Source organism: Copadichromis virginalis, linkage group LG3 (assembly GCF_057382275.1).
Source record: "Copadichromis virginalis isolate Kocher_CV1m ecotype Utaka linkage group LG3, C_Virginalis_male_GT1.1, whole genome shotgun sequence".
NCBI classification, from domain to species: domain Eukaryota; kingdom Metazoa; phylum Chordata; class Actinopteri; order Cichliformes; family Cichlidae; genus Copadichromis; species Copadichromis virginalis.
The window spans coordinates 54,701,753-54,729,536 of record NC_140620.1 but is presented as its reverse complement, the minus strand read 5'-3'; the positions used below and the strand labels follow the sequence as shown (position 1 = coordinate 54,729,536).

Here is a 27,784-nt window from a genome sequence, read left to right as displayed (position 1 = left end):
CAGAGCATTTATCTTAATCGGGGTGTCAGAGTCAGAAATGGTCCGGTTCTAATTAGAGCTGCTTTCACCAGCAACTTGGTCCATCGGATGTCGTAATATCCAACTGTTTCAAAGCAATTTGCAGTCCTCTGAGTACCTCCTGGGGATTGAATCAAATTTGAAAATAAGGAGACAATGAACAGACCACACAACGCAGTAAGTAAGAAGTATATAACCAAGTGTATTCCCTCTGTTAATGTACACATATTTAGAGTCATCTCACTGGAACACTTTACAATAACATTTAGAAAGAACAGGAAGATACTGGGAGAGTATGCTCAGAATGGAGAAAGAGAGAAACCAGACAAACGTGGCAGAAGAGAGTAACGACGGAGCCCGTCAAGTGAAATGACTACCGTCTTGTCTCTCGCCATATAGACAGAAATAGATATAAAACAAATTAAAGTAAATAAAAATCAGAGGATGGATAAAACCTGCTTTCCTCACAGGATACGGGGACATACGATCTCTACAGAGAAAAAGGAATGCATGAAGAACAAAGAAAGAGGCTAAGGATGACAGATGGAGGATAAAAGAGGACATTTTCTCCTCTGGAAAAGGAGAATGCATGGTTTGATGTTCATAACCCAAATCATATTTGCTCAGGTACCAAAAGAAAATACATAGAAATTTCAGTTTCCCAGAATCAGTTATTTTTTTTCTCCAAACAGGAATGATAGTAGGGAAAACACATTTCTCTTAGTAATGGGATGAAAGTCAAATATTTAGACATTTCACAAACTTTTTTCAGAATTTTTCTTTTCATGGTACAGTTTTCTTTTCTTAATAGACTTGAGAAAATTGGAATACTAGAGTTCTGTTGTACATCTTTCAGGGAACTGCTGTTCTCCTTTTATTTGTGTGCTCTTCCCATTAAGTTCGCTTTGCCCGCGGGCTGCCGTCAGTCCAGTCAGGCTAGAGAGGGGCGAACGACACAGTTGCTCTTTTTCAGCTGCTGCAAGGTATCTCTCTCCACAGTGGAACTCCAACACGAATGAATTCAGAATCTCCCTAAAATGTCTCTCATTCCTCCAGAAATGAAAAGAAATTTAAAAAAAGAAAAGAAAAGAGCAAACCAAAGTGACTGAGTCTTGCAGCAAGGCATTCCATCAGCCGCACTGTTCATGAAGTGGGGGGCAGGGGTCTGAGGAACGGGGGGTTGGACGGTGAAGCTGTTCAAGAATCCCATCTTTTGCTGTGCACGTCTCAGCAAACGCACTTTTTGATTCGTTCACATAGGTCCATATGTTTCTGCAACGTCTATACATATATTTATAATTATATAGAACAGAGTTCATCTTGTTTGCTGGAGGTTTTTTCTGTTTTTCGGTGATTAGTAACTTGTAAGGACGTGACAGTTTCTCTGCTGGCCCACTAGGGGGCACCTCAGAGCCCCAGATACACATGACACAGATCTGCTGGAACAAAGGACGACCAAAGGGGTGTTTTTTTTGGCCTCGATGAGTTTTTGGCGGCTAAACGTACAATTTAGCATCCGTTAGGTTGGAGCGGTGGCATCTCACGTAGTTGCTACTTTTAATGTTGTTACGATCATCAGTCATCGGCGTCATATTTTTTTTGTTTTTTTAAACTCCACAGAAAGGAAAAACAGTTTATCTCTTTTTCGTAAATGAATACTACATGCTTGAAACACGGCAGAGTTTACATCGCATCGGCTGCTGGGCACCGTAGACAAGGAGAGAAACAGAGTTCGTGGGTGAACGAGAAGGAGAGAGAGAGATCCGATGAGAGGCGAGAGATCGGAGGTGTCGAACACTTACAGAGGTGGAGGAGCTGGATTTGACACAGTGTTTCTCTAAGCTGGCAGTATATTGATCTGCTAATTCGAGCCTGGTTGGAAAAAAAATCTGTTTGATACTGTCTAAGGTGACGCAGGTTCTCCTCAGAATCAAGTACAGGCCTTGACACAAATACTGATGGCGATGCTTTCCTACAGTACTCAGGCTAACCCATGAATCACTGCTTTATCAGCATTTGCTACGTGGTTGTTGGCACGGTATGTGTAGAGATGTAATAGCCTTTCCTTAAATCCACACTGTGGTTAGCATTGAATGCAACTGAAGTTTAGTCTAATCAATCAAAGCAATGTGGAAATGTGTGAGGAGAGCTGTGATGTCACTGTGCCATCTCATTTCGCTGCCTCCCTCTGATTCGAGATGAACTGGTAACACATATGAGCACCTGACAATACTTGAAGTTTGAAATGAATTAGCCACTGTGATGTGTTTGCAGTTTTCCCACATACTGCCTTCTCTCCCTCCTTCTCCCCGCCGTCTCTTTCCTTTTCTAAGTGCTCTGCTGTCTGCCCCTGTGTGTCACGGCGGCACTCCCTCAGACGTAGTACTCTTTGTCTTTGTTCTTCTTGTTCTTGGTGACCGTCTTGGCAGTGCTGGGCTGTTTCTCCTTCACCAGGGCCCCATTGCTCTGTGTGGCTGAGTTGCTAATGTAGTTACGGCTCTGGTCCACCTGATAGGAGCCCTCATCGCGGTTGCGGTACTTGTACATGGCGTACAGCAAGATGAGGATGCAGAGGGCAGCGGCTGCCACGATGCCCACCACCATCCCGGTGGTGCTGCTCGACTGCTGCACTTCTACGGCACCCGGGAGCCCTCTCTCTGGAGACGTGGGGTCTGGAGTGGGAACATGAGGGAAATTTGGGGGATAGGTTATACCTGGGACTCTACGGTGGCCTGGATCCAAAGAGGGCTGGGCCGGCGGCAGCAGCACTTGGTCCCGGGTGTTCATTTTCCCGGCAGGGATGTTGTTGCTACTACTGCTGCTGCCGCCGCCGGCTGACTTGATGCGCGGGTTCAGCTGATCGGGGTTGGCTGTGGGGGTGGAGGAGAGAGGGGGGCGGGAGTTGGGGAAGCGGGAGAAATGGCGGTCTCGGGGGTTTTGGACGCCACCCTCGACGGCCGGGGGAGGGGGGAGGACAGTCCTGTCGGTGACCAGGCCGGAATTTTTGTAATAGTCCTCGTCATCTGACTCGGTCATCTCCCCCGAGCCGTACGCCGACACCTCGATGGTCTCCTCGCAGTCCTCCTGGTCCAAGGGGCAAGGGGGCCGGCCGTTGGGCAAGGGGAGGGATTCTTTGGTGGTTTCAAGCAGGGTGAGGAAAGGGCGGTAAGTGGTGGGGGGCGGGGGTATTACTGGGTAGTGGGTGGCGATAGATGGGGGGTCTAGGGAGTCCACTGTAATAATGGGCAACACTAATTCACCTCCTAGGACAAGAAAGAGACAACGAAGGAAAAGAGTGTTAGAGACCACCTGAGGGAGAGACGACTTCCAGATCAACAGAAGAAAGACAGTTCAAATGTTACAGAAACACCAGTATTAGAACAGCACTACAGCTTAACATGAGGTTAGTTCTACAAGTTTAGTCTGTTCTATTTAAAAAGTTAATATGCTGACTAACTTTGAGCTGCATTATAAAACAAGATGTAAGAATATACTCTAGCCTGCACCTGCTCCTGACTGTTCTGACCTATTTCGCTGTGCTGCATATTCCTACATGTCATATCACTAACACAAGGTAAAAGCAGACTACAAATTACACTGAACAACGTAACATCTATTGTACTACACAGCCTATCCTTCACTGCTAACCTTTCTAGTCCTACCTACGCTGACTACGCTCAGATGTTTCTGCTGTGATTGGTTAAATAAGATAGCAAACCACGAGGTTCAGGTCACTTACATCAACAAATTGGCCGCATGATTTTTGCATGAAAAAAAAAATTACAAAAAGAAAGCTGTGTAAGATTGTTCTCGGATAGTGATAAACAACTCCCCTCCCCACCCCCACCATTGTTTACCTCCTCTCCTCTTTTGTCTCTTTATTGGGTGAAAAATAATCAGAATGTAACAAAAAAAAAAAGAATAATAATGTATTGTTGCATTATTCACTTGTTCTCCCCCCCCCCCCCCAAATTCACATGAAGAATTGTCTCAATCCTATTTTCCCCTTTTGGGCATGGTGGCTTCTATGGCTCATTTCTAATTAGCTTAATCTGTATGCAAACCCTCAGGAGCGGCTGCAGAAAACTGATGCCTCTAATTCTTAACCCAAACTCTCAGTGCACTACACTACAGCGCACTGAGTAACAGAGTATTAAATAATACTGCTCAGTTTTTTATCATGACTCCCTCATGCCCACTTCCCTCCCAAACACCACACGTTAAACATGGGGGAATGATGTTCTTTTCAAACAGCCATCAACACAAATAACATTAAAAAAAAGTCTTAATGAGCCAGAATTTCAGTTCAAGCCTCAGTTATGCAATTTTAGCCCAGTGCGAAATAAGCTTCGACTTTGCTTCAGTTCAGATTATTGGGGGAAAAAAGGTGCATTTAAGAGGAATCCTTGTATCATAGACTGAAATGGTTAGACATATCAGGAGTGTGTCAACAGGAAATAGAATATTAATAGCAGTAAATTTACACACTCAATTTTCTGTCCAGTGTTGCAAAAGGGTCAGTAAAGGAAACAGTTGAGAAGTATTGCAGAGTGAATTAGATTACAACACATCTTGGAGGGGGACAAAAGGGAAGGTAACAGCAAAACATAAGCAAAGAAATGCCAACATCACCAGCATAAAATCATGACTCTGGCTCTGTGTTCGATTGATGAGGTAAACCAGGGAGACTCAGTGGGAGAGAGTGGCTGGATAAGGCGTTTCAGGAATGAATGGGAAGGGAGGGGATGGTTAATAGGAGGTTCTGGGATTGTAAGAATTCCTCTGTGGCCTTTATTCAGCTCAGCAGCACTCAAACACCCCCAAACCCATTGGTCAGTTACAAAACCCCCACATTTTCACTTAAAGAATGGCAAAGGCTTTGTTAAAAAAAAGGTAATGCATTGGGTTAACAAAGCCACTGCGACATATCAGCATATAACAACACACTTGAGAGAAACTCCTTGAAATAAAGCAAAATGTGAGAGCTGTAAAGGAGAAAGAAACTTAGTAATTCTTCAACCGTTCTAAGTTATTATTTCACCACCACTACTGGAAAGGCTAGTTTCCATGGCAATGCTCAAGTTATTTCTCTCCCATACATTTTCTGTCTGCGTTTGAGGGATGAGTTTCACCTTGAAGGCGAGAGGACAGCAGAGTGCGGCGGCACATTTGAGGAACAAAGCAGATTCACTTTGAGTAGGATTTCCCCCAGTGCGTTCAAAAGAAAGAAAGAAAATCTTTGTGTTTCGTAAGATAACTCGTCAAAGTCGCTCCAGCGAGGGGGGTGGGGCCAACGATTTGGGAACGCAGAGAAGATCGTTTCCTAGAGATACAGGACGCATGTGCGAGTGAGGGTGATGACGAGAAGACGTTAGCGCTGCTATCTTTACTCTGCCGTCTGTCTGCGTGGCGCAGATGCTGCGAGTGCAATTTCGAGCTTCATACCTGCTGCTCGGTGTGCAGCCTGCCCATTACTGAGAAGCTACCTCTGCTCACAGTGCGTCCTACTTACTGTACGTGCGGCTGACACGGCAAATAGATGCCCCTGTTACAATAAACATTTAATGTAATCCTCAGGAATCAGGACCACTGTGCTTCCCTGCTTAAAGTCTGCTTATAGGAGCCCCTCGGAGTGACGCTTACAATGGTTATTAAATATTTACGGGAGGCTCAGAGTCATCATGCACAAGTGTACATAGAAAGGATTGTTCAAGCAAGTGACCCACATCGCTCTGCTGTCCTCTTAGTTTTTAGGAGCCAAAGCCTGAAGGCCTCATGGCATTATCCCATATGACTGGCAGGCAGCAGCTCCTAGCAGAGTAATGAACCTCAGCCCTCATACACAGAGTGAGCCACATGTCAGACCTCCAGGCAGTTATCAAGTGAAACATCTTTTCATTTCCTGTTGTGCGACCTAAGCCTACTGCACCAATATTTAAAACCAATCAGCAACTTCAATTGGCTTTCCGACACTGCACTGTGTGGTCCCTGTATGCAGCTCTGGTGCTGTTAACAGCCAGGTTGGAAGGTGGGGTGGGTGGGGGATACATATCACAAATCTCCCTGCATGTGTTCTCCTGCTGAAAGCTGCCAAGAACCACAGACTGATGTAAACCAGAGGAAACCCAGGAAAGTGAGCATAAAATATTTAGGTGAATGCGTATTATTTTACATCAAAGCCATTAGACCCAAACTGGGATTTACTGAGACCAGTTCTGATGCCAAAAAAAAAAAAAAATTAGGCATGATTCCCACGTGTGGGGGTCTGTTTCTTTAACATTCCCACTCTGTCATTTCAGCGTTAAAGCGGGAGAGACTCAGATATTCAGCCTGATTGATTGAGTTTGACTCTGTTGATTTGAACAGCTGAGGCAGACGTTTAGTCCACAATGATGAAATTCCTTTATCTTTACCCACATGCCTCTCCACTGCGTTGCCAGTGTGAGTCACCCCCACCCCTCCTATTTACTCAAAATAAGCACAGGGCAGATGGATACTGATGCATCCACGTCGGTCTCCTGACAAATATCGTTATTCTGCTGATCACATCACCCCGCTCACATCTATTTGAAATATTTAGAGCAAAAAGGTTGTTTGGAGTTTCAGCATTCTGTAATTCAGCTTCGATTAGGCTGCAGATGGAAAATCTAACTGCGTGTCCGAGCATAATATATTATCCCTTTCTTGCTTCTGAATCCCGCTACAATAGGTGGCCCTATAATCGGTGCAGGGAACAAACCTGCTTCTTTATATGCGGGGCTCTGTAAACTGCTGCTGCTGTTCTCAGGTGAAGTGACTTGTTTTGACAAAAAAGATATGATGCCCTGCTCATATTGTATCTCACTCAGAGTCACATATTGTGCAGCAATAAAGTCTCCAGTCTCCAATCTCCATGTCAGAGGTTCAGACAATCTGCAAACCATCATGTTTCTCCATGGTGCTCCGGGGCATTTGTTTACAATCTGAAGCTAAAGCGGCCAGATTTCCTACTCAGAATGCAACACAAGGAAAAAGGCCATCCTCCCTAAAACATTTGGTTCTAATTAGAATTTCAAAAACCACTTTTGTGTAGTTTGCAGAATATGTATAATTTTTTTGTAAATGACAAAAATGCACCATTGACCAGTAATGAAATAAAATGGTTACAGGCATGTGAATAATGTTGAGTAATGCATTCTTCGCTTGTGTGATTAGGCTGACTGAGCACCTCTGCAGTGACTGGGTATCCCGACTAAGACTGTGATCCATATTTTTGGTACTGTAAAATAACTCTGCTAATTAAAGACAATCACCTAAAGCCCTGCAACAGACTGGCAACATGTCCAGGCTGTACCCCCCGTCTCGCCCTATGGTAGCTGGGAGACGTTTCATTATAACTCATGCAAACTCAAGCATTCATCATGGAGCTGATGCGACCTTTACTCAATTGCATTATTTTTTTCCACAGAAAACGATCAAATCAGAAGGCTCGTTCCAAATCTGACCAATCAGACACAGTAGGGGTAGAGGCTTGGACAGTAACACTTGCCTGAACCCTGAAAGGATGATGTACCGCTTAGAAAGCATCCTGTCATGCAGGTTCAAGCATCCATACTGCTCAGGATCCAACCCGTGGAACCTATATTGATAAACTTGGGCCTGTTACTAGCTAAGAGCGATCAATAAAGCATCACCCTGACAAATAACTAACACCCAAACCCATCGACTTGGCTCTGAGTCACATTGAATGCGGAGGGGGACCGAGAGGCTCCAGGTCATCCCTCATCTATCACCCAATCTCTTATTTTCACTCCTCGGCCTAAGAAGAGCAATTCATAGGTTGTCTCTATAGCATGCTGTCTGATGAATTATTGAGGAGCTCCTCAAAGCTCTGATCTTGTCAGAGTAAAACCGATATAGAGCCTACAACATCCTGGGACTGATAAGTAGCTTGGAGAAAAGCAAAGTGAGGTCATGTCGGGCTAGAGAACAGACAGAACATGATATATGGAGACAAAAAGACACAGCTTTAATGTTGGACGGATAGAATCTCAATATGTTTGTTAGTGTGAAATATAGTTATTATATGTGTAGCAAATGAGTGTCCATATGCATCTTTGGAGACTTTTTCCTGTCTGTTCATTTTCTGCTCGGTATATTGAGCTTTGTAATCGAGGTCCACATTTCCTAGCTTGTCACCCTTCTGACAGAGACTCATTACAAACACTGAAGTATCGAAACCATAGCTCTAATTGGGTGATGTAATTAAGGCTCTCTAACAGTCAAAGTTTAATTAGCCTGGTGGGAACGCCAGGAATCGTTCATGGGAATTTCACTCTCTCCTTCACTTCCTCTTCCTTCTCTCTCGCAGGCTCCCTCTGTACCTCCGCTTCTCTCCTCTCCCCATTCCTCTGTTCTGCTTTGAGCGCAAAGGAACGTGATGCACATCTCAATGAAAGCCAGTCCTTCCCGCTCGTCTCCTCCTCAGGTCTTCTTCTTTGCACCCTGTGCTTTTGTCTATTTTGCATCCACTCTGAGCTTGTCAGCAAATGTGCAACAGCAGCTACCCCTCAATCACTGTCTGAGCGTTTCACGTTGAGGACTCTCATTTAGCGTGACGCAGCCAAAACACTCCTCCACCAAATGCAGTTTTGGAAAAAAGGGAAAAGGAAAAAACAAGCTGCATCTCTTGAATTGTGTGTTGTGGTGTTACCAGCTGCAGGTAAGCAGATGGAGCTCAGCTGGTTGTATATATGAAGGAGTTGTATCGATCCTCATCAATTCATAACCACTGCATCTAGCTTTGCTTAACAGAAAATCCACAGCTGCCTTTAAAATGTTTCTCTCCTTCTTTCCTGAAGGCAGTTCAATAACAGCGAGCCGAACACTCACATGTAATTGAAAACACTGGGAATTGGTCCTATCACACAATGACTAAAGGCCTGTGTTTGTGCAGCAGTGATGGAGGGGGAACATGCTTTGGAGACAATGTTGATTCTGCTCTCCTCGTCCACAGTTTTCACAGAGGCTTATCCGACCCCGCCGGCTCGCTTCGCTGGAACTCTCGTGGCATCTGGAAGGTGTGATACAGAGCACGCGCGCGCGTGTACGCACAAGCGCGTTCATTGTTGCTCGGGAGAGTCGGAGGCAGAGAGAAAACTTTACACCCACAGAGTGAGAGAGACAAGTGCCTGTGTGGAAAGGTGAGCATGTCAGACACCGTATGTGTGTTTGTGGGGGCGTGCGAGAGAAAGGGAGAGATAGTGAGTTGCATTTCCTCATGGGAGATTAAGCCTGGACATAGCATCCAACCAAAAAAAACTCTCATTTCTTCTTTTGATAAGAGGGGTATTGAGTCTCTATTTCAGTCCCAACCACCTACAGAGAAAACTGCAGGAAAATGCTGCACTCAAGTTTCTCAGCACTGGTTCAGATCAGGTTCTCCCAACACAAACATACTGATAAATGTTGTAATCTGCTGCCATTTACAGTCCACCAGTCAAACCACTAATCCACAATCCTACAACAAACTTTTACAGTTATTCAAGGTAACTCAAGTGCTTTTCGGGGAGCACATACACTGCTTAACAAATTTATTAGACCACCAGTCAGTACCAGGTTTATGCTACAGCTGTCCTAACAGTACTGGTAATTACCAAAACCATTTCTTATGTGTCTGTAATGACACAAGATCTATTACTATAACAAGAAAATAATAATTTTCTTAAAGACCTAATATCACCCCAGCCTGGTTCTGCTGGAGGTTTCGTCCTGTTAAAAAGGTGTTTTTCCTTCCCACTATCACCAAAGCACTTGATCATAGGGGGATTGTCTGTTGGGGTTTTCTCTGTATTATTTCAGGGTCTTTGCCTTAAAAAAGTTGTTGTGATTTGGAAATGTATAAATAAAATTAAAGTTATCCAGCAGTATGCACAAGGCTCTTTAATCAAAATGATATTTTAATACTAAAATATAATTATTATATTTTAACATTTGAACTTAGTGTTTTGGAAAAAATAGAAACAAACAAAAAAGCACATCTTTGTTTTTCTTGAACAGTTTTAGTGGTTGAATATTGTCCTTGATTCATTTCTGGGAAAGCCCAGTGTGCCGGCTCAAATTCAGACATAAAAACATGAATATAGTTTGTTATTTGACTAATAAATAACAAAGTAATTTTTTAGTTTTAAACGTGTTTTTGACAGATTTCTAAAATATTTGTTTTTTCTCATTTTTATGACGGGTCATCAGATACATTATTAAGCAATGTACACTATGGCATTTCTCTTCATTTTTTCCCTTTTTCCATCATATAAAGCAGCGGTCCTCAACCCCAAGGCCTCGGACCGGTACCGGTCCGTGAGTCGTTTGGTACCGGGCCGCGAGAGTTGAGGCTCGGGTGTGAAATGTATGGTTTTCAGGGTTTTTATCGGTTTCCAGCGTTATTTTGTTATCGTTTTTATCGTTTACTCGGTTTTCCTGGGTCTTTTCACGTGTGTTATGAATAAATCTTCTTTTTTTCGGTACCGGTACTAGTTTTATTTTGTTGTATTTATCCGCGACACCTTGAAGGCCGGTCAGTGAAAATATTGTCGGGCATAAACTGATCTGTGGCGCAAAAAAGGTTGGGGACCGCTGATATAAAGCATGTTCTGCTGAAGCTACACAACGGTTTGCCCTATCTCAGAACATTAAGGCAGGTTTGAATAAAACCACACTTAGCTTATAGCTAGTAGTCGCTAGCAAGTCTTGTTTTATGCTCCAGGAATTTAATGTTGTCATGGTCTACGGTGGGTGGCTGGAGTTTCCATTAGGCTCCTGAACTGACCTGGGATCCGCCCCTGGGCAGGGCCAACTCCAGCTCCTGCACACCTGGAGCCTATTGCAGGCTATCAAGCCAGAGGGATTTAAACCACACATCGATGTTCACTCACTGCCAGTTCGTCATCAACCCATGTTGGTAACAGGTCTTGTGTTTCAAATTCTCGCTGTGATTTATCTTACTAACAAAGACTCTTTTGTGCTACAGTTGCTGTACCCACCCTGGCTCACTCCACCTCCGGACTCGGGATACCTAGTGATCATTTTGGAAATCCCTCTGTGCCTCACCTGCCTGCCCTCCTGCCATCACACTCCATCTGGAGCCCCGGATCTCAGGTCAGCCTTTCCACGCCACTCAGCCTCCCCTGGATCTTCATCATCCCCCTCTCAAACACTCCAGGTCCCTAACTGCAAGTAAGAATTGCTGCTCTTATACTGGCCACTTCTGAGCTGCCTTCACTACCTGCCTAACTCCTATATCCTCTCCCCTCAGTGTGACTGTTCCCCACTCAGCTCCGTTCCACTTCTCAGGCCTCGTTCCCTCGCCCTAGCCACGTTCCCCTGGGCACGCCACACCAAGGCTCCACGTCTCGTCATTTTCTGTCTTTGCCACGTTTCCCTTTTTTTCCCCCTTGCACTTAACCATAATAAACTGTTAAATCATCTACTGTCTCCGCTCTGGGTTTCTGCACCTGAGTCCTATTCAGTACCGGCCATCCGTCGCCGTGACAAATGTTTTCTATTATTTGACAGTGGCGTCATAGTGGCTCTGCTTTGATTAAAGGTTTCACCCACACCAGAGTCAAATCTGTGAACCCATTAAACACACAACTCTTGTCACTCAAGATCTTTAAGGATGAAATACTGCATAATTTAATGTGGACATGCATATCTTCTGACTCTTGGAGTTTTAGAAGCCTTGACTTGTAGCTGCACGAGTAATTTGAATCTCACTTTTTCACTGAACAGGCATGGTTCTTGGCAGTTTTTAAATATGGCCAGCTTATTAGTGCTAGAAACCACAGCGGCAAGGAGTAAAACACATGGCCTTTAACTTCCACCTCCTGACATGGTGTCAGAACATTGCTTGACCCTCTGTTCACACTAACAGTGCCTCAGCCACCAGGTCTGCCAAGCTACAGCTGTGCGCCATGCAGAACAAGCTGTGTTTCCACGTTGGAACTGTCCTGCCTTGTTAAAATCGGGGCAGGGGATTGGTGCAACAGCTGGGAAAATGCCAGGTATTACCACATGGCTGAGCAATTGACAGACCACAATGCTGCTGACTGCCTGCTGCTTTAAAAAGCAACAAGAAAAAAAACTCGGAGAGTACACATCTGGCCAATCAGAGCTGCATACAGGGGGGCTGCGCAGTCACAAGGTATCATTTAGAAGAGGAGAAAGGGACATTGAGGTAGTCTAGGTAACTCTGCTTTTGTGTTTCAGGCTGACTTTGTTTCCAGATAAAACACAACAAAGGCAGAACTCCCTGAGCTGACTCACCATTTCCAGGCTCGCACTCCTCCAAATCTTCGTCATCGCTAGGACATTCAGCCGATGCTACCAGGAGGTCGTCTGAATTCTGGAAGAACAGAGAGGGAGGAGATACAGTCAGGACAAATTTTATTTGTGTAGAGGATACACCGAATATCTAAGCGGATTAAGAGTCTCTGGAAGTCACAGTGAAGGTCTTCGGCTCCACCGATGCCTAGTCTCACAGAAGCGTGTGCAGCTGCAGTACGAGAAGCAAACTTCCGGGGAAAACTCTTATCTGTAACTCAGTTACAACATGAAGATTTATTGTTGAGCAGTTGTGGCACAAGAGCTGAAAATATGGAGGTGGCAGTGCTTTATGAGCAGCACCCGTGTGTACTTATGTAACAAAAGATGGAGAGCTCGAGGGAAACCAAAGTGAAACAATCTCTTTCTGACCCAACGCCGCCGATCAAAGAGGTGCAGCTTGTCGAAACAGCGCGTCAGCTCCACTGAGTGGGCAAAAGTGTCAGACATTGAAGGCTCTATTGCACAATTGTTTTTACTTTTCAGCACATGCAGTAGATTATCTCCATTATGGTCTCTATAGGATTATTTTTGACCTTGAGCTTGTAGACATTTGAAGTAGGCGATAAAGAAAGCAGTAGACATGGAGCCTGTTGTGCCGGGTTTACAAGTACAGCGGGTACAACAGCGGGGGTCTTGAAATGAAAGCAGATTAAATCTGACAAGGTGGTTCCAATTTAGTAGCCCAGGTTTGTCCTCACTGCTGCATGACTCACACAGCTGCGTGTCTAGACACCCAAACATCCTGCCCTCGCCTCCTCTCAGCCTCTGGTTGTTATTCAAGATGGGGGTCATCTGATAGAAAATGGAGGGCTTTTATCAGCATAACTGATTCACTGCCTCGCAGAGTTTTCGCTCTGTTATTAATCCATGGCACGGGCATAATCATTTATTAATTACGCTGTGTCCGTTTGAGTGTGTGTTCACATCACCTAGCTCTGTCAAATGGTCCTAATGATCCCGTTTCAGTTTCCCAGCAACATCTCCATCACGCATGCACTTACATTCGTATTCCATCCATGCAGCTGCTTCGATATAAACAGCACATAATGAATCCTTTAAAATGTGCACTCCTTTAAATTAAACAACCAGGACATCAATAAATGCACACGTCGGGCTGTGTTTGTGGCCATAAAAGCTAAAAGAAAAGAAAAAAGGAGTTTTTATAACACAATGTCTTACTGATTGAATTTCAAAAGGTTTTTTTCAGCCTCCTGGAGTTATGATGGCTGTAATTTCGTGCAACATCTGTGACACACTTTTAAACCCCAATTTACCTGACCCCCCTGGAACATCCAAAACAGCCCCGCTGACTATCTCCAAGCAGCATCCACAAGGACTTTGAACCATCTTCTATCCATCCAGACAAATCAGAGAGAGACGGCAAACACCTGGGAGTGCTCTCAGCTTAAGACAGCAGCAAGGGCGAGGCTTGTGATCTTAGTTTTATAACATCCTGACACCAAATTTGGGTCAGATCGAGACAAGTGATGACTTCCAACTGTTTCATGGAAACCCACAGTATCAAGGGGTAAAAAAGCAGAATAAATCAGACCCCCGCATGCACATCAAAAGGTAGATCTTTTATTCTAAGCATCAAAGCACATTATTCCACTATGATCAAAGCTACAGCGCGGCGGGTAGCTCAGAGCTTTTGGAGAAATTGAAATTTAAGTTTCTGCTCATATATAGTTAGATTCTGCCACTCCTGCATTAATACACCATTGCCATGTTTGTTTTTTTATCCATCTGAAGAACAGGAAAAACAACGAGGCAACAATTCCTAATCTGACCACATGACTGTGACGGATCTAGAGCAAGGATGTTAAAGTCACATCATGAGCCACATACAGCTCACTTCGATCTTAAGCGGCTGGACTGGCGAAACTTCCATTTATGCTGACGTACAGAAGTTTAAGTGCACATTTATTCACTGAGATATTTCAATATAAGAAAAAGAAATGCAATGGAAGAAATCTATCAGCACAACTCTTTGGGCTTGAATTATGAAAAAATAAATGTGTAAAGTTACAGAAAGTTCTGCGAACTCTGACTGTACTGTAAGTATAAAAATGAAAGCTTTTGTTAACTGACAGAAAATGTTTACTGTAGATACAAACATTTGGGGTTTAAAGGATGAGGCACAGTCCATAAAACTGTTGTATACTTACACTTCTTCTGTCTCAAATAGGTGAACCAGACATGGCCACTGAACAGGCAGGGAGTATCTGGAATCATGTAGTTCCATGAGGACCTTCTCTTTTTGCATTCTTTTCTTTTTAGGTGGAAAAAAGTTTTTATTTTGACAAAAACAAGCAAATCGCTAAAGTAAACCAAGCTACCATCACCTCCTGGGTGATTTACAGCACCATATAATTCAAAATGATTAGTCAATAAAACCCAGAAACAAAAACCTAAAGATTTGTGAATTAATCTAAACTTCTTCCAGAAAAGTTGGTTTTCTTAATTATCTGATTTTTAGTTTTCAACTGCTATTAATGCTGCACATAACAGACTCTTAAGTGGCATTATTCAATGTTTCCTGCTGTATGGACCTTGTCATTTAATTTCTGTTTCACCAAAGAACCAGCTACTTTTCTAATACAGCTGTCTATGCTTTGGACTGAAGGTTTAACTGGCTGCAAAATAAGTCCCGAGTTTATGATCTAAAGTGTCGAGTCTTATCGAACACAATGTGATGTTTATTTTGTAAATTATTTTCTGAATCAGTGTCAGGAAGGATGGTAAAGCAGGGTTGGGTGGGCGTACATTGGGACTGACAAGTTGTCTGTGAAGGTTCTCAGTCATCCAGGTCATCATAGTCAAAGGAGCTTGCAAAGAAAAGCGTCTGGACTTCTTTAAGTTACTTGAAGACGTTTCACCTCTCATCCGAGAAGCTTCTTCAGTTCTAAGGTCAAATGGTGGAGAGTCCCAGATATAAACCTAGTGGGAGTAACCCCCCACAGAGGGACAAAAGGACCCCCTGATGATCCTCTAATCCACTGAGCCAAGGTGTGAAACTGGGTGTGGGCCCCAATCAGCCAGAGTTTCGGGTGAGTTCATTGTGAAACCTGGCCCCACCTTATCTTGCGAATTCCTGAGATCAGATGGCCCAGGATGTGAGTGGGCGTTAAGGCGTCTGGGAAGGGATCTCAAAACTGGATTATAGATGGAAGCCATCTATGTCCACTGTGAGCGACCATCTTTGAACAGAGGCGGTGGTTTACGACACCAACTCTCTGCCATCTATAATCCAGTTTTGAGATCCCTTCCCAGACGCCTTAACGCCCACTCACATCCTGGGCGATCTGATCTCAGGAATTCGCATGATAAGGTGGGGCCAGGTTTCACAATGAACTCACCCGAAACTCTGGCTGATTGGGACCCACACCCAGTTTCACACCTTGGCTCAGGCGATTAGAGGATCATCAGGGGGTCCTTTTGTCCCTCTGTGGGGGGTTACTCCCACTAGGTTTATATCTGGGACTCTCCACCATTTGACCTTAGAACTGAAGAAGCTTCTCGGATGAGAGGTGAAACGTCTTCAAGTAACTTAAAGAAGTCCAGACGCTTTTCTTTGCAAGCTCCTTTGACGACTGACAAGTTGGTACCATAACAGCACACGGGCTCTAAGTCAGATCCTCCCCCTTCAAATTAGACCTTCAAAAATAGAGCTTCACAAACCAATGGATAATGTCACATTGGCTACGCCTGTCTTCATATACCCTGTAAGATTGTGACTCACGTATCCCAAATTTTCGCCAGGCACAGTGATAGTCTGTGATTCTGATTGAGTTTGAGTCGTGTATGGGTTTTTGCTCCGTCTTGTCTGTTCAGCTTCGATACACACCGCTGCTCGCACTAAATACACTGTTTTCTTCCATTTCCCCCTCAACTGCTGTTCCTGCCACAAATATGAAAACAAACAACACTTCCAGTTCACCACAGGCACGTTCCCAGGACAGAGCCTGGTGTTTAAAAGAGCAAATATAAATGATTTCATACAGTCTGGTGCCTCTCAGCTGTTGTAAAAATCAATGTAATCCTCCACCCTTCAAGAGGTTTTGCCTAATTTTGCTAGACTACAGCTGTGTTCACAGTTATTCTTTTGTTGCTTTATTCTGTCTTTCCTTTGGGTTGGGGGACAGAGGAGGTACCACACCTGGGACCACCTGTATGATCAGCGCTAATGTTTTTAGGCTTTTCTACACACAGAAAAATGCCTGTTTGATCATTAAAGTACATGCATAGTGACTCATAGGTAACATCTTTTGATTCGCCAGCATATATCCTTAATGCTATTTTTGTCTATTGTGGCAATACACTTGGTTGAGCTAGGTGCATAATAATCATAAAGATGGAGCCATTAAAATGTGTGTACACTATCTAAAAAATAGAGTCTTAGCAATAAAAAGCACTCTAAAGGTGGAACCGTGCTTTTTTATGACCCAACATAAACATAAGTCAGCAAATGGAATACACATTAAGGCTTGTAACAACCAAAAGGCAGACAACACTCAAGAGTCCTCTGCTATCCTAAAATGCTTCCGGATAATTTATCAAGCGGGGCAGTCTGGGGCTGCCAATTTCACATCACAGACAGATGCTTTTAAAGCTCGCTATACGCTCAACGTGGAGAGCAGGTTTCGCCAAGAAGTCTGGAGGCCAGAGACACTGAACCGAGTGCATCGTACATGCGGCATCTTAAATCCATGTTCCACTGATCTCATGTTTAAAGAGAAGAGAGAGAAACACTAAATCACAGACCAGCTGATTGTGCCAACTGGGCACAATCAAGATGCTGTTGACTGCGAAGGAGCTCTGACAGGTTTTAGGTCCAAAACTTTTTGTTTGTACTTCCGTGGCAGCGATAACCATGACTGAGACAAGTGCACCTTCATATTTTGTCAACTGCCATCAAAGTATTAGTTTGATGAGCCTGTGGAGGCCTCATTAAGGCTGACTTTTATCAATGTACAAGAAAGCAAGAAAAACAGTTGCTGCAAAACTAAAAGTTTTCTTTAATCTGGGTGCTCGCAGTATAACTTTGCATCTATTGTGCAGCGGTGCCAACAGCTTCACCTTATCTTTAGTCTAATTGGAACTGCCACATTTAACCAAAATGAGGCACAATAGGAAGGTTTGAGACGATGATAAAAGGACAAAGATCTAAACACATTCTGGATCTGCTGATCATGGTTTTCAGGGAAGAGTGTGAGTGGCTCGCTGACTGATCTCAGATATGCCTCTGTGGACATGAAGAGTGCTAATGAACACAACTGAATAAGAGGAAAGCACTAGTAATTGGCACCGCGCTTTTGTGTTTTCCGCGACACCATAAAAGTATGCCATAGAGCTGAAATTGAAAGTATGGAATTGACAGGTTTTAAAGCTTTCAACTAATTAAGGTACAAAATCTCTACAGCGCCAAATATAGCTGACGTACAGTACATCCACGAGCATGGGCGACAAGCTTTCAGCACTTCCTCTCATGGCCTGGATCACACTTTTTTTTGCACAGCACACAGTTTATAGCTAATGATGCTGGATGTGAACTGGAGCGTATTCCCCTCCTGGATCTTGTTATTAGGTCTTTTTATGATGGCCCGCCTCTTCCATCTTCTTGCATGTGGGCAAGGAAAAGGTCCCCTACTAGGGTTGCCAACTCCCTGAAAAATAAATAAGGGACACCTCGTGGCCAGGGCCGGGCAACCCAGTTGTCTTCACCCTTCCCAGTGTGGTAGCTCTTTTTTTGTGTGTGTGAAATTATTTTTTAACCATTTGACTTGAATTTGATTTAAGCAGATGCATATTCTTTGTGATATGACCATATGGGAAACAAATGATCATTTAGCCATTTATTTTTAGCTCAAAATAACATTAACACAGTAAAACAGGTCTCTTTCTTAAACAGAAGCCTGTCATGCTTAACTTTTGAGAATATAAGTAAATCTTTCTTTATAAGAACTCTGTCCTGCTTAACTTAAAATTATATAAATTAATAGAAAACAATAGAACGAAAAATATTCTTGTAACAGTGCACATTTAGTGCATTTAGTACAATTGGCTTCAGTTGAGGTATTATTTCAGCTTTTCTAATGCTAATCAGCTGCTCCTGTTTGTAAACCCGCTTGTTCCCATGATTACGCATCTTAACTCATCATCATTATTCATCTATGTATTACTTTTATGTATTATTCATCTATTTGTTGTAATCATCCATCCTTGCAGTTGTTTATTACACAAAATAAATTATATTATCACACTTCTGGCCACATAGCGCTGATATTCACCGCACATGCCCATATTAACCTTAACCAGAGGGTTAAAAACAAACAAACCAGTGTTTACATACCATATCTGCTTTTCCCGTGGCCTGGTGGACAAAAAATTGGTTAAGGGTTCCCCGAGCTTTCACGCCCCTCATGTTCTTCTTGTGCCCACCACTAGAAGCATGCCTATGGAAAAAGTGCGCCGGCACACAGTGCAGTGCGCTTTATAGGTGTTATCGTGCACTTTCCCAGCCAGGTGTTTTCCTTTTCCCAGTCCTCCCTGTACTTTTGCAGCCTTTTTTCTTTTCTTTCTCTGAGGGTAACAAACATTGCTGCTCTAACGCTGGGCTTACACTGTGCGATTTTTGGCCCATTTTGAGCCGATTTTTGAGTCGTGCGACCGATTTGGTGATCGGCCCGATTTTGGCCTTCATCGTGCATCGTGTAGTATACGTGGGGTAACGAGAAGCGATTAACACCTCACGACCAGCTCCCGATCATCAATCGCTCGTGAGGGTGTCACCACAGCCGCTCACACTGCTCATGCGCAAACACGTAAACGTCGGTGAAAAAGACGGCGCAGCACGGCTGTGCAGCGTGTGATCTGGACACAAGCGATGGAGGCACAACTTGTAGAACTTTGGAAAGCTCATCCGAGCCTTTTCGATGTGGCATCACAAAATTATCACGACCACAACAACCGTGAAAATAGTTGGATTTACACTGCTGCTCAATCACAGCTGCCTGATCATGTTTTTCATTAGCAATTTAGCAAAGTTGATGGTGGTGTGTCTGTGTGAGTGAAAGACAGAGAGAGCGAGCGACAGATTTTCTGTTATAACCTTCATGTTATGTTGGCACAGTGTGAGCACTCAGGTCGCATCAGAGCATCGGGCCGTATAGTGTGAGACCCTGCATCGTGACCTGCAAACTTCTAATCCCTGCGAGTCAATCGTGCAGTTTGAGCAAGAGCTGAATAACGTGACTGAAAAAAATCGCAGTGTCTGCCCAGCTTTAGGTGTACTGTCATCCGAGACGTGCACCGCAGTGTCGGCGTTTGTTTCCCTGTTGGCCATGCTTGTTGTTGTGGTCATCTGTTGTCTTCCGGTATTTTCTCCGCAAGCGACCTTTCCTCGACCAATGAGATAATCTGAATTGTCATACTCGAATTGTCATAAGTGTGCTGTCAGCTCATTGGTCACAAAGCAGGAGAGGGGCTGGGAATTATGTTTTCAAACAAAGCGTTAATTCCATTAACATTTATAGACTACTTTTGATTCTCACTGTATTACGGGACAATTATTAGCTCAATACGGGACGTGTACTTTTGTTTCTAAATACGGGACGATTCCGTTTTTTAAGGGACGGTTGGCAACCCTATCCCCTACTGTTTGCTAATTGTTGCTTTCCGTGCTGGTAATATGTGCCTTTAGCCCATGTGGATAATCATCAGAGCATAAATCACAGCCTCTCACATGCGCACGATGTAGACTCGTAAATGGAAGTTTATTGTTGTGCTCTTTGTGTAGCAAGATTTCCTTCTCGAGATGGTCCTGCCTTCGACCAGCGAGCAGTGATTTCTAGGATCCCGGTCAGCCACATCTTCTTAAAGAAAATCAAAACCGCAGTGTTGATTGGTCTAATGGATGGATCAAACAGCTGAGGGCTGTTTGACCATCTGAATACAGCTGATGGCTAACAAGGGGAAACTCGCACACAGCACAGAGCTGAGAATGTGACTGTTTGACCTTGTAGCTGACATCTGATTTCTTTTGAAATCTCTTCATGTAAGAAGAACCATCTGGTTACTTGGCTATGCTGTTTAATCTTTCAAATATTGTTTTCAGCAGTTCGAGGATTTTGGGGAAACTTTAAAAAGCCAATTAAAACTAACTGGCAATGGTCCATCACAATGCACAGCACCAGAGCATCTTCTTGCCTCGGTGACTCAAACAGCAGCCTTTTGATTTTTCTCTATGAATCATATAAACAAGCTGGCATCACTAGCTCACTTTGCTCACCTGTGTCACACTGTCCCTCATGGTTGGCGAGCGCTGTTTGCGGGTGGTGGTTGTGGCCATGGTGGTGGTTGTCTCCATGATTGTGGTGGACATATCAGCCAGCGGGGTGGTGGAGGTGGTGTCGGTAGTCAGCACCGAGGGCACGTCACCCACCAGCCTCAGGTTGCCCTGGGTCTGGACGTTGGGGTCGCCCTCGGCTGCTAGTTTGAGGACCTGCAGGCCGTTGTAGTACAGGCCTGAGATCTGGCCCTGGAAGTGGCGCCCTTTCTCTCCACCACCGATTTTGATGAACGCTTGGCTGTTGAAGATGGTCAGCTGGCGACCTAATATGCGACAGATGACAAGACGGAGGGAAGAAGGAGGAGAGAGAAGCGGAAAGAAGAGAGGTCATGAAAGAGGGGAAGGAAAGAAAGGGGCAAAGAATACAAATCAGGTCATGATCTTCAGGTGAGCTTCAACATGAAACACAGTGAATCGGAGGAGATAGGGGGAGTGTTTCAATCACAAGGGATTTCCTGGGTAACACTTTAGGGAGATTGGACCCTGGCTTGCTGCAGTTGCAGTCATTATGGAGCTAGTCACGTGGCACATTCCCAGAAAAGCACCCTGAATCTGGCAGTCAAATAGATTGCAGGAGCAGTCGCGGATTGACCCTGAGACTGAAGGTTCACAGCAAAATGCATCTCATTTGCCCTGAGATGGAATATATTAGAACAATGCTGGGTCTATGTCATTGACCTCCAATGCACATGAGCTGCACAATGATAAAGTATCTCTGCCAGAGGAAAAACCATCACCCTGCTTTGCCATCTAAAGGAGGAAAATGAGATTCTCATTGGAAGAAAATGTTTAATTCAGCAGGGGCTGTTCCTCTCTGTGGTCATTACCATTCATCTGGATGGATAGATGGATGAAGAGAGGACAAAGTCAACCGTTTAACCAGGGTCCAATACTAATGTGTCACCAGGTCTTGTGGTGTAGGGGCAGAGTGGGGGCAGTCTGAAAGGTATAATTTTTCTCCCTGTATTTTCTCCAACTGACATCCGTTTAGATTTTATTTTATTCCCCTCCTCCCCCTCCGACAGGCATGCATCCCTACTGTGCCTGCTTATCCCCAACACTCAGACTGACGCAATCTTTGACCCCTAGTGAGACTCACATGGACATCGGGGAATATTCAGGTTAGAGGAAAACTGTTGGAAGGATGTGGGTTAAAAACAGTCCTTATGAGGTAATTACTCAGAGGAGAAGGATGGGAGAAGCTAAAGAGGTTTTTTATGGATTAATCAATCCCTGCAAGGAAAGAGAGAGTGTGTTTGTTCGTGAAAGGGATACTGCGCTAATGTGTGCATTTGGGAGTGAAATATTGACTCAGTAGACATGGTGGGCTACGAATCTTGGGCCTGAAGGGAGTGTGTTTATGAATGTGGTTGCGTGTGTGCATGTACGCACATTTATTACGTCTTGTGCAGGTATGGGAGATTACTCCTCAGCGCTTCTGCTGGCACTCCTGCTCAAGTAATCTGCTCACAGTGACTTCCCTGCATGTGATTCAATTAAATAACAAATGCTCTGAATAACTTTCTGAATGCTTGTTTCATGGTTTCAATCAGACTGTAAGCTGGTGACAACTTTCTTCTCATCAGACGCTGGGGACAGGTCCAGGTCCCATTTGCTTTCAATTAGGAGAGCTGAGAGGGTTCTTCACCACTATAATTATAATTTACTCTTCATCTATATGGGTGTGTTGACCTGTTTATAAGATTCAGGTGTGCGGGAATATCAGAGGAATTATGTCAATGAATGCTTGCGTTGGTACGTAAATGTAAAACTGCATGTTTAATCTACGTGTGTACGTATACTCTACAGAAGTGCTGAAGACATAAATCTGTTTCCTCGATGAGGGCCATTACACATGTCAGCCTATTATCAGATCATTAGACCAAGGTCCCACAAGGGACTAGGCTCCTGTCCCCTAACTCTATAATAATGAGACTTAATGTCTGGCATATGCGCTGTTGACATAATATCTGACTCTTATTCTATTATATCATTACTTAGCATGTTTAGTGTGGGAGTGATGCTGCAATAAATAGAACAGGAAAGGATGAACAGACTGTTAAACTACGAACATCAGCCGGGAAAATACAGGAGAAAATACATGCACGTGTATACACAAAGATTCACTTTAAACACACACACACACACACACACGCTTGCACTAAAATTTTAGCCCCCTTAATTAACCCCACCCCGCACACGTTCACAAATCAGCCCAGAAGGTCTCCATTGTAAACATCTTCACTTGGACTGAAAGGGTCATAGAGTGTGGACAAGTTGAAGACATGGTGTTTTTCTATTGTGTGTGGTGTGAAACTCCAAGTCACAAGATGGTCTGTTCAGATAGGACAATTTACTCCGCAGGAGCTAAGTGTAATGGTGGCAGAGTTACACTCTGAGCCAGTGACACAGTCATAAGTAAGCTATATTGACAAGCAGCTTATGATTATGATGTAGAGTAAGGAGGATTAGTAATACCTCCTAGAGTCACTGCACATGCATTCATGTATCATACATATTTCTTAAAATGTCCAAGCATCCGTTGGGTGACCTATTTAATGCCTCTCTTTGTGAAAGAAAAAAAAAGCCTCGAGCACATGAGAGTACTGTGGCCATTTATGTGCTCATCCCATATGAGACAAAGAAAGCCAAGAAGAAAGGTGCCCTCTAGACTAGATGAAGGGAAATCAGTGTTTGTTTTCGTAGCTGTCTGCTCAGGATGAGACTCTAACAAGGCCTGATGAAGTTATTGTTTCAGGGTCTGCCGGGTCAAATCAAAAGTGACATGTGGTTTTAGAACCAATTTTGGCGGCAGGCGTAAGTGGGGCGGGGTGGAGGCGAGGAAAGATAGAAAGAGAAGCCTCTGCAATGACATGCAATCACGGTGCTTAATATGACAGAGCTGGCTGTGGCGCTGCTGCAGAGAAGAGGGTGTGTGTGCATGTATATAATAACTTATGAAATGTGTCAGTGAAATGACCTTTATGTGTGTGATAGTTGGCCTTTTCAAGTAGTGTCTATTTCCTCAACATTTATTTACATACACCTCTCCCTCTGTGTGTGTGCTTGTGTGTATTAGGCAGCAGCACAGCACACATGGGTTACACATCGATGAGGCTCTGTTTCACCAATTTCAGTGTGTATGGATGTGTTTTGCCTCTCTCCACAGGAATTTTAAGGTGATGGGCATTTAATGGGCAGAGACGATGGAAGCAGCTGGATAGGGGTGGCTGTAGGGTGGGGTGGTGGCGTTAGAGGGGCTAAATGGATTGGGGTGTGTATGTGCGTGTTTGTGTGTTGGGACGAGGGGCTGACAGCCAGCCTTTCATTATAATGGGCATCCGCAGCCATACACAAAGCCTTAATTAACTGCAATGCAGAGACCAGAATGGTCAGACTTCTGTAATCAGCTACTGCAGAGACTGAGCGGAGTTCATACATCTATCCCTCTATCTGTTTATATACCCATATGTCTGAAAATAATTAAAGATTTTAAAGTGTGAGAATTACGAGCAAAAATAATAAACGGCTATGCATATTCAAACATGAGTGCACTGTATATACATTTAGCGACAAAGATGTCTCTAAATGTAATGGATGCTAATGGACGCTAACATGTTGATGTTAAGTAGGAAAAATGCTTTGCCTGACAGACACGTCCCAATATATTCCCATTCTAAAATGCTAAACTTCACAGCATTAAAAAGCTACAGCCTAACAGGTGTAGGCTATTTAACTGTACCTCTCAACAATGTTTGTAGTGTTGGTGCTTTTTAAAGCATTTTTATTGAAATTAAAGTCCAACACGTTTGTCCTTCAGTTTTGTTAGTGAATCGCTAGTATTAACATGTTAGCTAACACTAATAAACTACATGTGCCATTTCAGTTCTCCAAAATCTGAATGTTAAAATCCAGTCCAAATTGGATGTACAGTCTCTGGTTTGCTAGCATGCTAGCTATTGGTAGATAACAGGAAACAAGGTATAGCTGAAGGTGAAAGACTGTCTCAAACCATTATGTATTATTTCATGCCCGATTATACTGCTAAACTTCACAGCCTGGAATAAGGATTAAAATTCTTAGAACACATCGAAGGCAACAGGGTATTCATCTGATAATTGTGATCTCAGGCAAAAATGATGGACCAACAAACACTGTCTAATGAGCCACCCTACCAGGATGGCTAAAAGCACACATTACTATTAAAGCTACAGTCGTTCAGTACCAATTGAACATGGAAATTGATTTTAATGATCAGTTTTCGCACCACCAGAACAGAAAAATCTGCACAACCATCCATCTTCTTCAGCTATGTTCAACCTGATATCTACAAATAGCTGCCAAGGTAGTCTTAGCTACGTAGCTTTATGTGCAGCTATAAAAAAAAAGCTTTATTTCTTGTAAATGCAGATGGTGCCTTATTAAGAAATGCAAACTGAGAGAGCAGACCAGTTTGGGCCTGTTTTTAGCGTATTCTCTCAGTGTCACTCTGAGAGACAAAACAACATCATTTTATGGAACGATGAGATGTAATTCTTTCCTTCACTACATACCTATATTTAGCGTAAATAATGGCCCTTAGGTTTAAATCCATAGGCTATGTATTTAATGAACAAATAGGGGAATACAGACTACAGACATGTTGCATACCAACAAAAAAGCTGTTGGTGATGAAATGATATGGATAGAAATATGCTGGAAAGCAACATGATCTAGGAGCCTTATGATAGCAGTTACATACATACAATATATATATCGTATACCGTATAGGTATATCGTGATTACATGCGAATCCCAAGGCAGTTAGCCATTGAGATTGTTGAGATGTGTATATCTTTTTTCCCCATTTCTAAGGATACTGTAACTAGAAATGATGCATCTTGGAAAACCTCTTCCAGTTCTTCAGCATCATTAGCATCCTGGCAGCAGCTCTCTAAACAGGTGATTGGGGTAAGAAAAGGTGGGAACAACTCTTTCTAAAGGTATTATAAGCAACAATCACAACCCCCTTCATCCTGTCTTAGCTGATAGGTAATCAATATGACAGGAGATGCGGACTCCCTGCTATAGTACACTTTACCCCAGCCTGCAATATTATCACAGGGCTTTTCCTCAGCAGTGTCTTCAAACAAAGCATATATATTTTAATAAAACAAAAAGAAATGCTTGAAGTAAATTAGCATTATAAAAATCCATACATGTATAATTTACTTTCTTATAATGCTGGCCACAGTGAAACTCCTGAGTAATCTACCCAAGCCTGGAGAAAAAGAGATGATAAAGACAGGTTGGACAGAGTCTTGGAGAATAGGGACATAAGAGATGACAGAAGCGAGGGAGGATGACAGACGAGGAGGACAGAGAAAGAGCAAGTGTGCATGAGGACCGAATGTCAAAGAGACAAAGCGAGGGCATGAAGGGTGGGGATAGAGAGAGTGCATGACAGGCTCGATAAAAAGAACAAGAGGAATGATGCAGTTAAAGAGTGGCTGCAGAGACAGACATACAGTAACACACAAGAGTAAGACGGTAAGAAGCAAGCAGAAGGGAGAGTAAGTCATGTAGTGAGATGAAAGGCAAAAGGAAAGGGGGAAAAAAGAAGAAGAAGAAAGTGCAGTGAAGTGCTTACTATGGATATTAAATGATCACGGGAAGCACTAGTGAGTCACCTCCAGCTTTGCACCCTGATTTTCAAGTATAGCCACTTAATCACATGGTTAACTTAGTTATAACAGGGTTTTATATCTACCTTCCTTGACTAATGCCAAAGCTTCCTGCTGTGTGTATCCCCACAAACCTGCTGTTTGACCACAGAAGGTGCTCATAAAGAGGACGTAGGGATACATTAACACAGAGGTGGTGAGAATACTAAAATAAAATACCCAGCTGTCAAAAACAACATTGTAAAAACGGACCTAAGAATTGTAAAATTTTGTGATTAGTGATAGATGGTGTTAAATTTGTCTTTCTTTAGTTATAATATGGTAAAAATGATTGAACTGACACTTTTATATTCCTAATACATGGCTAAATACAAAGTCGGTGGTGAAAAGAAATTCCCAGAAAAAAAGCCAACTGGTCCGAAAACAGTCCATTTCACACAGCGATTCTATGTGCACACTGACTCTAAGACTGGGTGCAGTGGACCTCAGCGTCTTTACTTCAGTAAGAACTAAAAATAACACACTGAAATGATAACCAAACATCTATTCAAGAAGATTTTTGCAATAGCTACAAACACTGTTAATATCTTGCATGAAAAGTATAAATGTATCCTCTTTGTGTGCCTGAAGATATAATGCAGCACCTGATTGCACATTTTAAATCTTTTATATGGGCACTAGTTTCACCGCAGTCTGAGTTCTCTTTGATAAAGATTACCTCTTTGACCAAAAATAAAATGCTCTGAAGCTGTAAAAGCACATTTCTACCTTCAGTCTTCCTCAACTAGAGAGAAATGGCTTGTCACAGACGAGCTGTGGTCAGTAATTACTATCTATGTTGAGCCAAACTAGGGAGTGGGCTGGTTTTAGGCCACGCTTGGATTGCTATTGCACAGATTGCTTGTCGGAGGCAGAAAAATAATGGTTGCATGTCTGTTGCAACCCTCAAAATGTATGTGGAGAGGAGGGGAGGGGACGGCGGCCTGGCGCTGTGTTCTAGCCAGGTTTAGCCCTTCCTCTGCCTGTGGACCTGAAGCAGGAGGGAGGCACCCGGAGAGTGAAAGGAGTGGATGGTGGTAAAGGATGATCTAAGTGTATATGAGGGGATATGAAAAGCACTGCAGCTGGAGAGAGCAGTATCTCTCTCCCACCACCGTCATCATTACGCCTCTCTCATCCTCCTTCTACTCCTGTTATCTCACAGAGAGGAGGCATGCCATATGGTTGCAAGAAGCTTCTATTCCGAATGTTTTCTCTTGCAGGGTGGGAGGGATGGCCCAGAATTCACCTCTGTCAATGCGCTCCTTTTTGACGTGCAGGGTGCAAACTTGGACCGTTAGCGTGCAGAGTCTGTATTTGTTTCTGCGCACAAATCCTTCATGCGCCTGCA

General features: G+C 43.5%; 1 protein-coding gene and 1 long non-coding RNA gene across 7 annotated transcripts in view; one reads left to right on the top strand and one right to left on the bottom strand.

Moving 5' to 3' along the window:
* Positions 1-200: 200 nt before the first annotated feature.
* Positions 201-27,784, bottom strand: part of nrxn2b (neurexin 2b) — a 712,610-nt gene continuing 685,026 nt past the window's right edge. For 5 of the 6 annotated variants that reach the window (XM_085451729.1, XM_085451733.1, XM_085451731.1 and 2 more), the window contains 3 exons: positions 20,672-20,994; positions 12,322-12,400; positions 201-3,281 (listed from right to left, as the gene is read on the bottom strand). In XM_085451729.1, the coding sequence (XP_085307855.1) occupies positions 2,392-3,281; positions 12,322-12,400; positions 20,672-20,994 (1,292 nt within the window). In that variant the 3' untranslated portion in view covers positions 201-2,391. The remainder of the gene's footprint in view (positions 3,282-12,321; positions 12,401-20,671; positions 20,995-27,784) is intronic. The other variant, XM_085451735.1, reaches the window with a different exon arrangement.
* LOC146715315 (uncharacterized) lies at positions 10,781-11,456 on the top strand. The gene is made up of 3 exons (XR_014918948.1): positions 10,781-10,953; positions 11,027-11,232; positions 11,312-11,456. It is a non-coding gene; the product is annotated as an uncharacterized LOC146715315 (long non-coding RNA).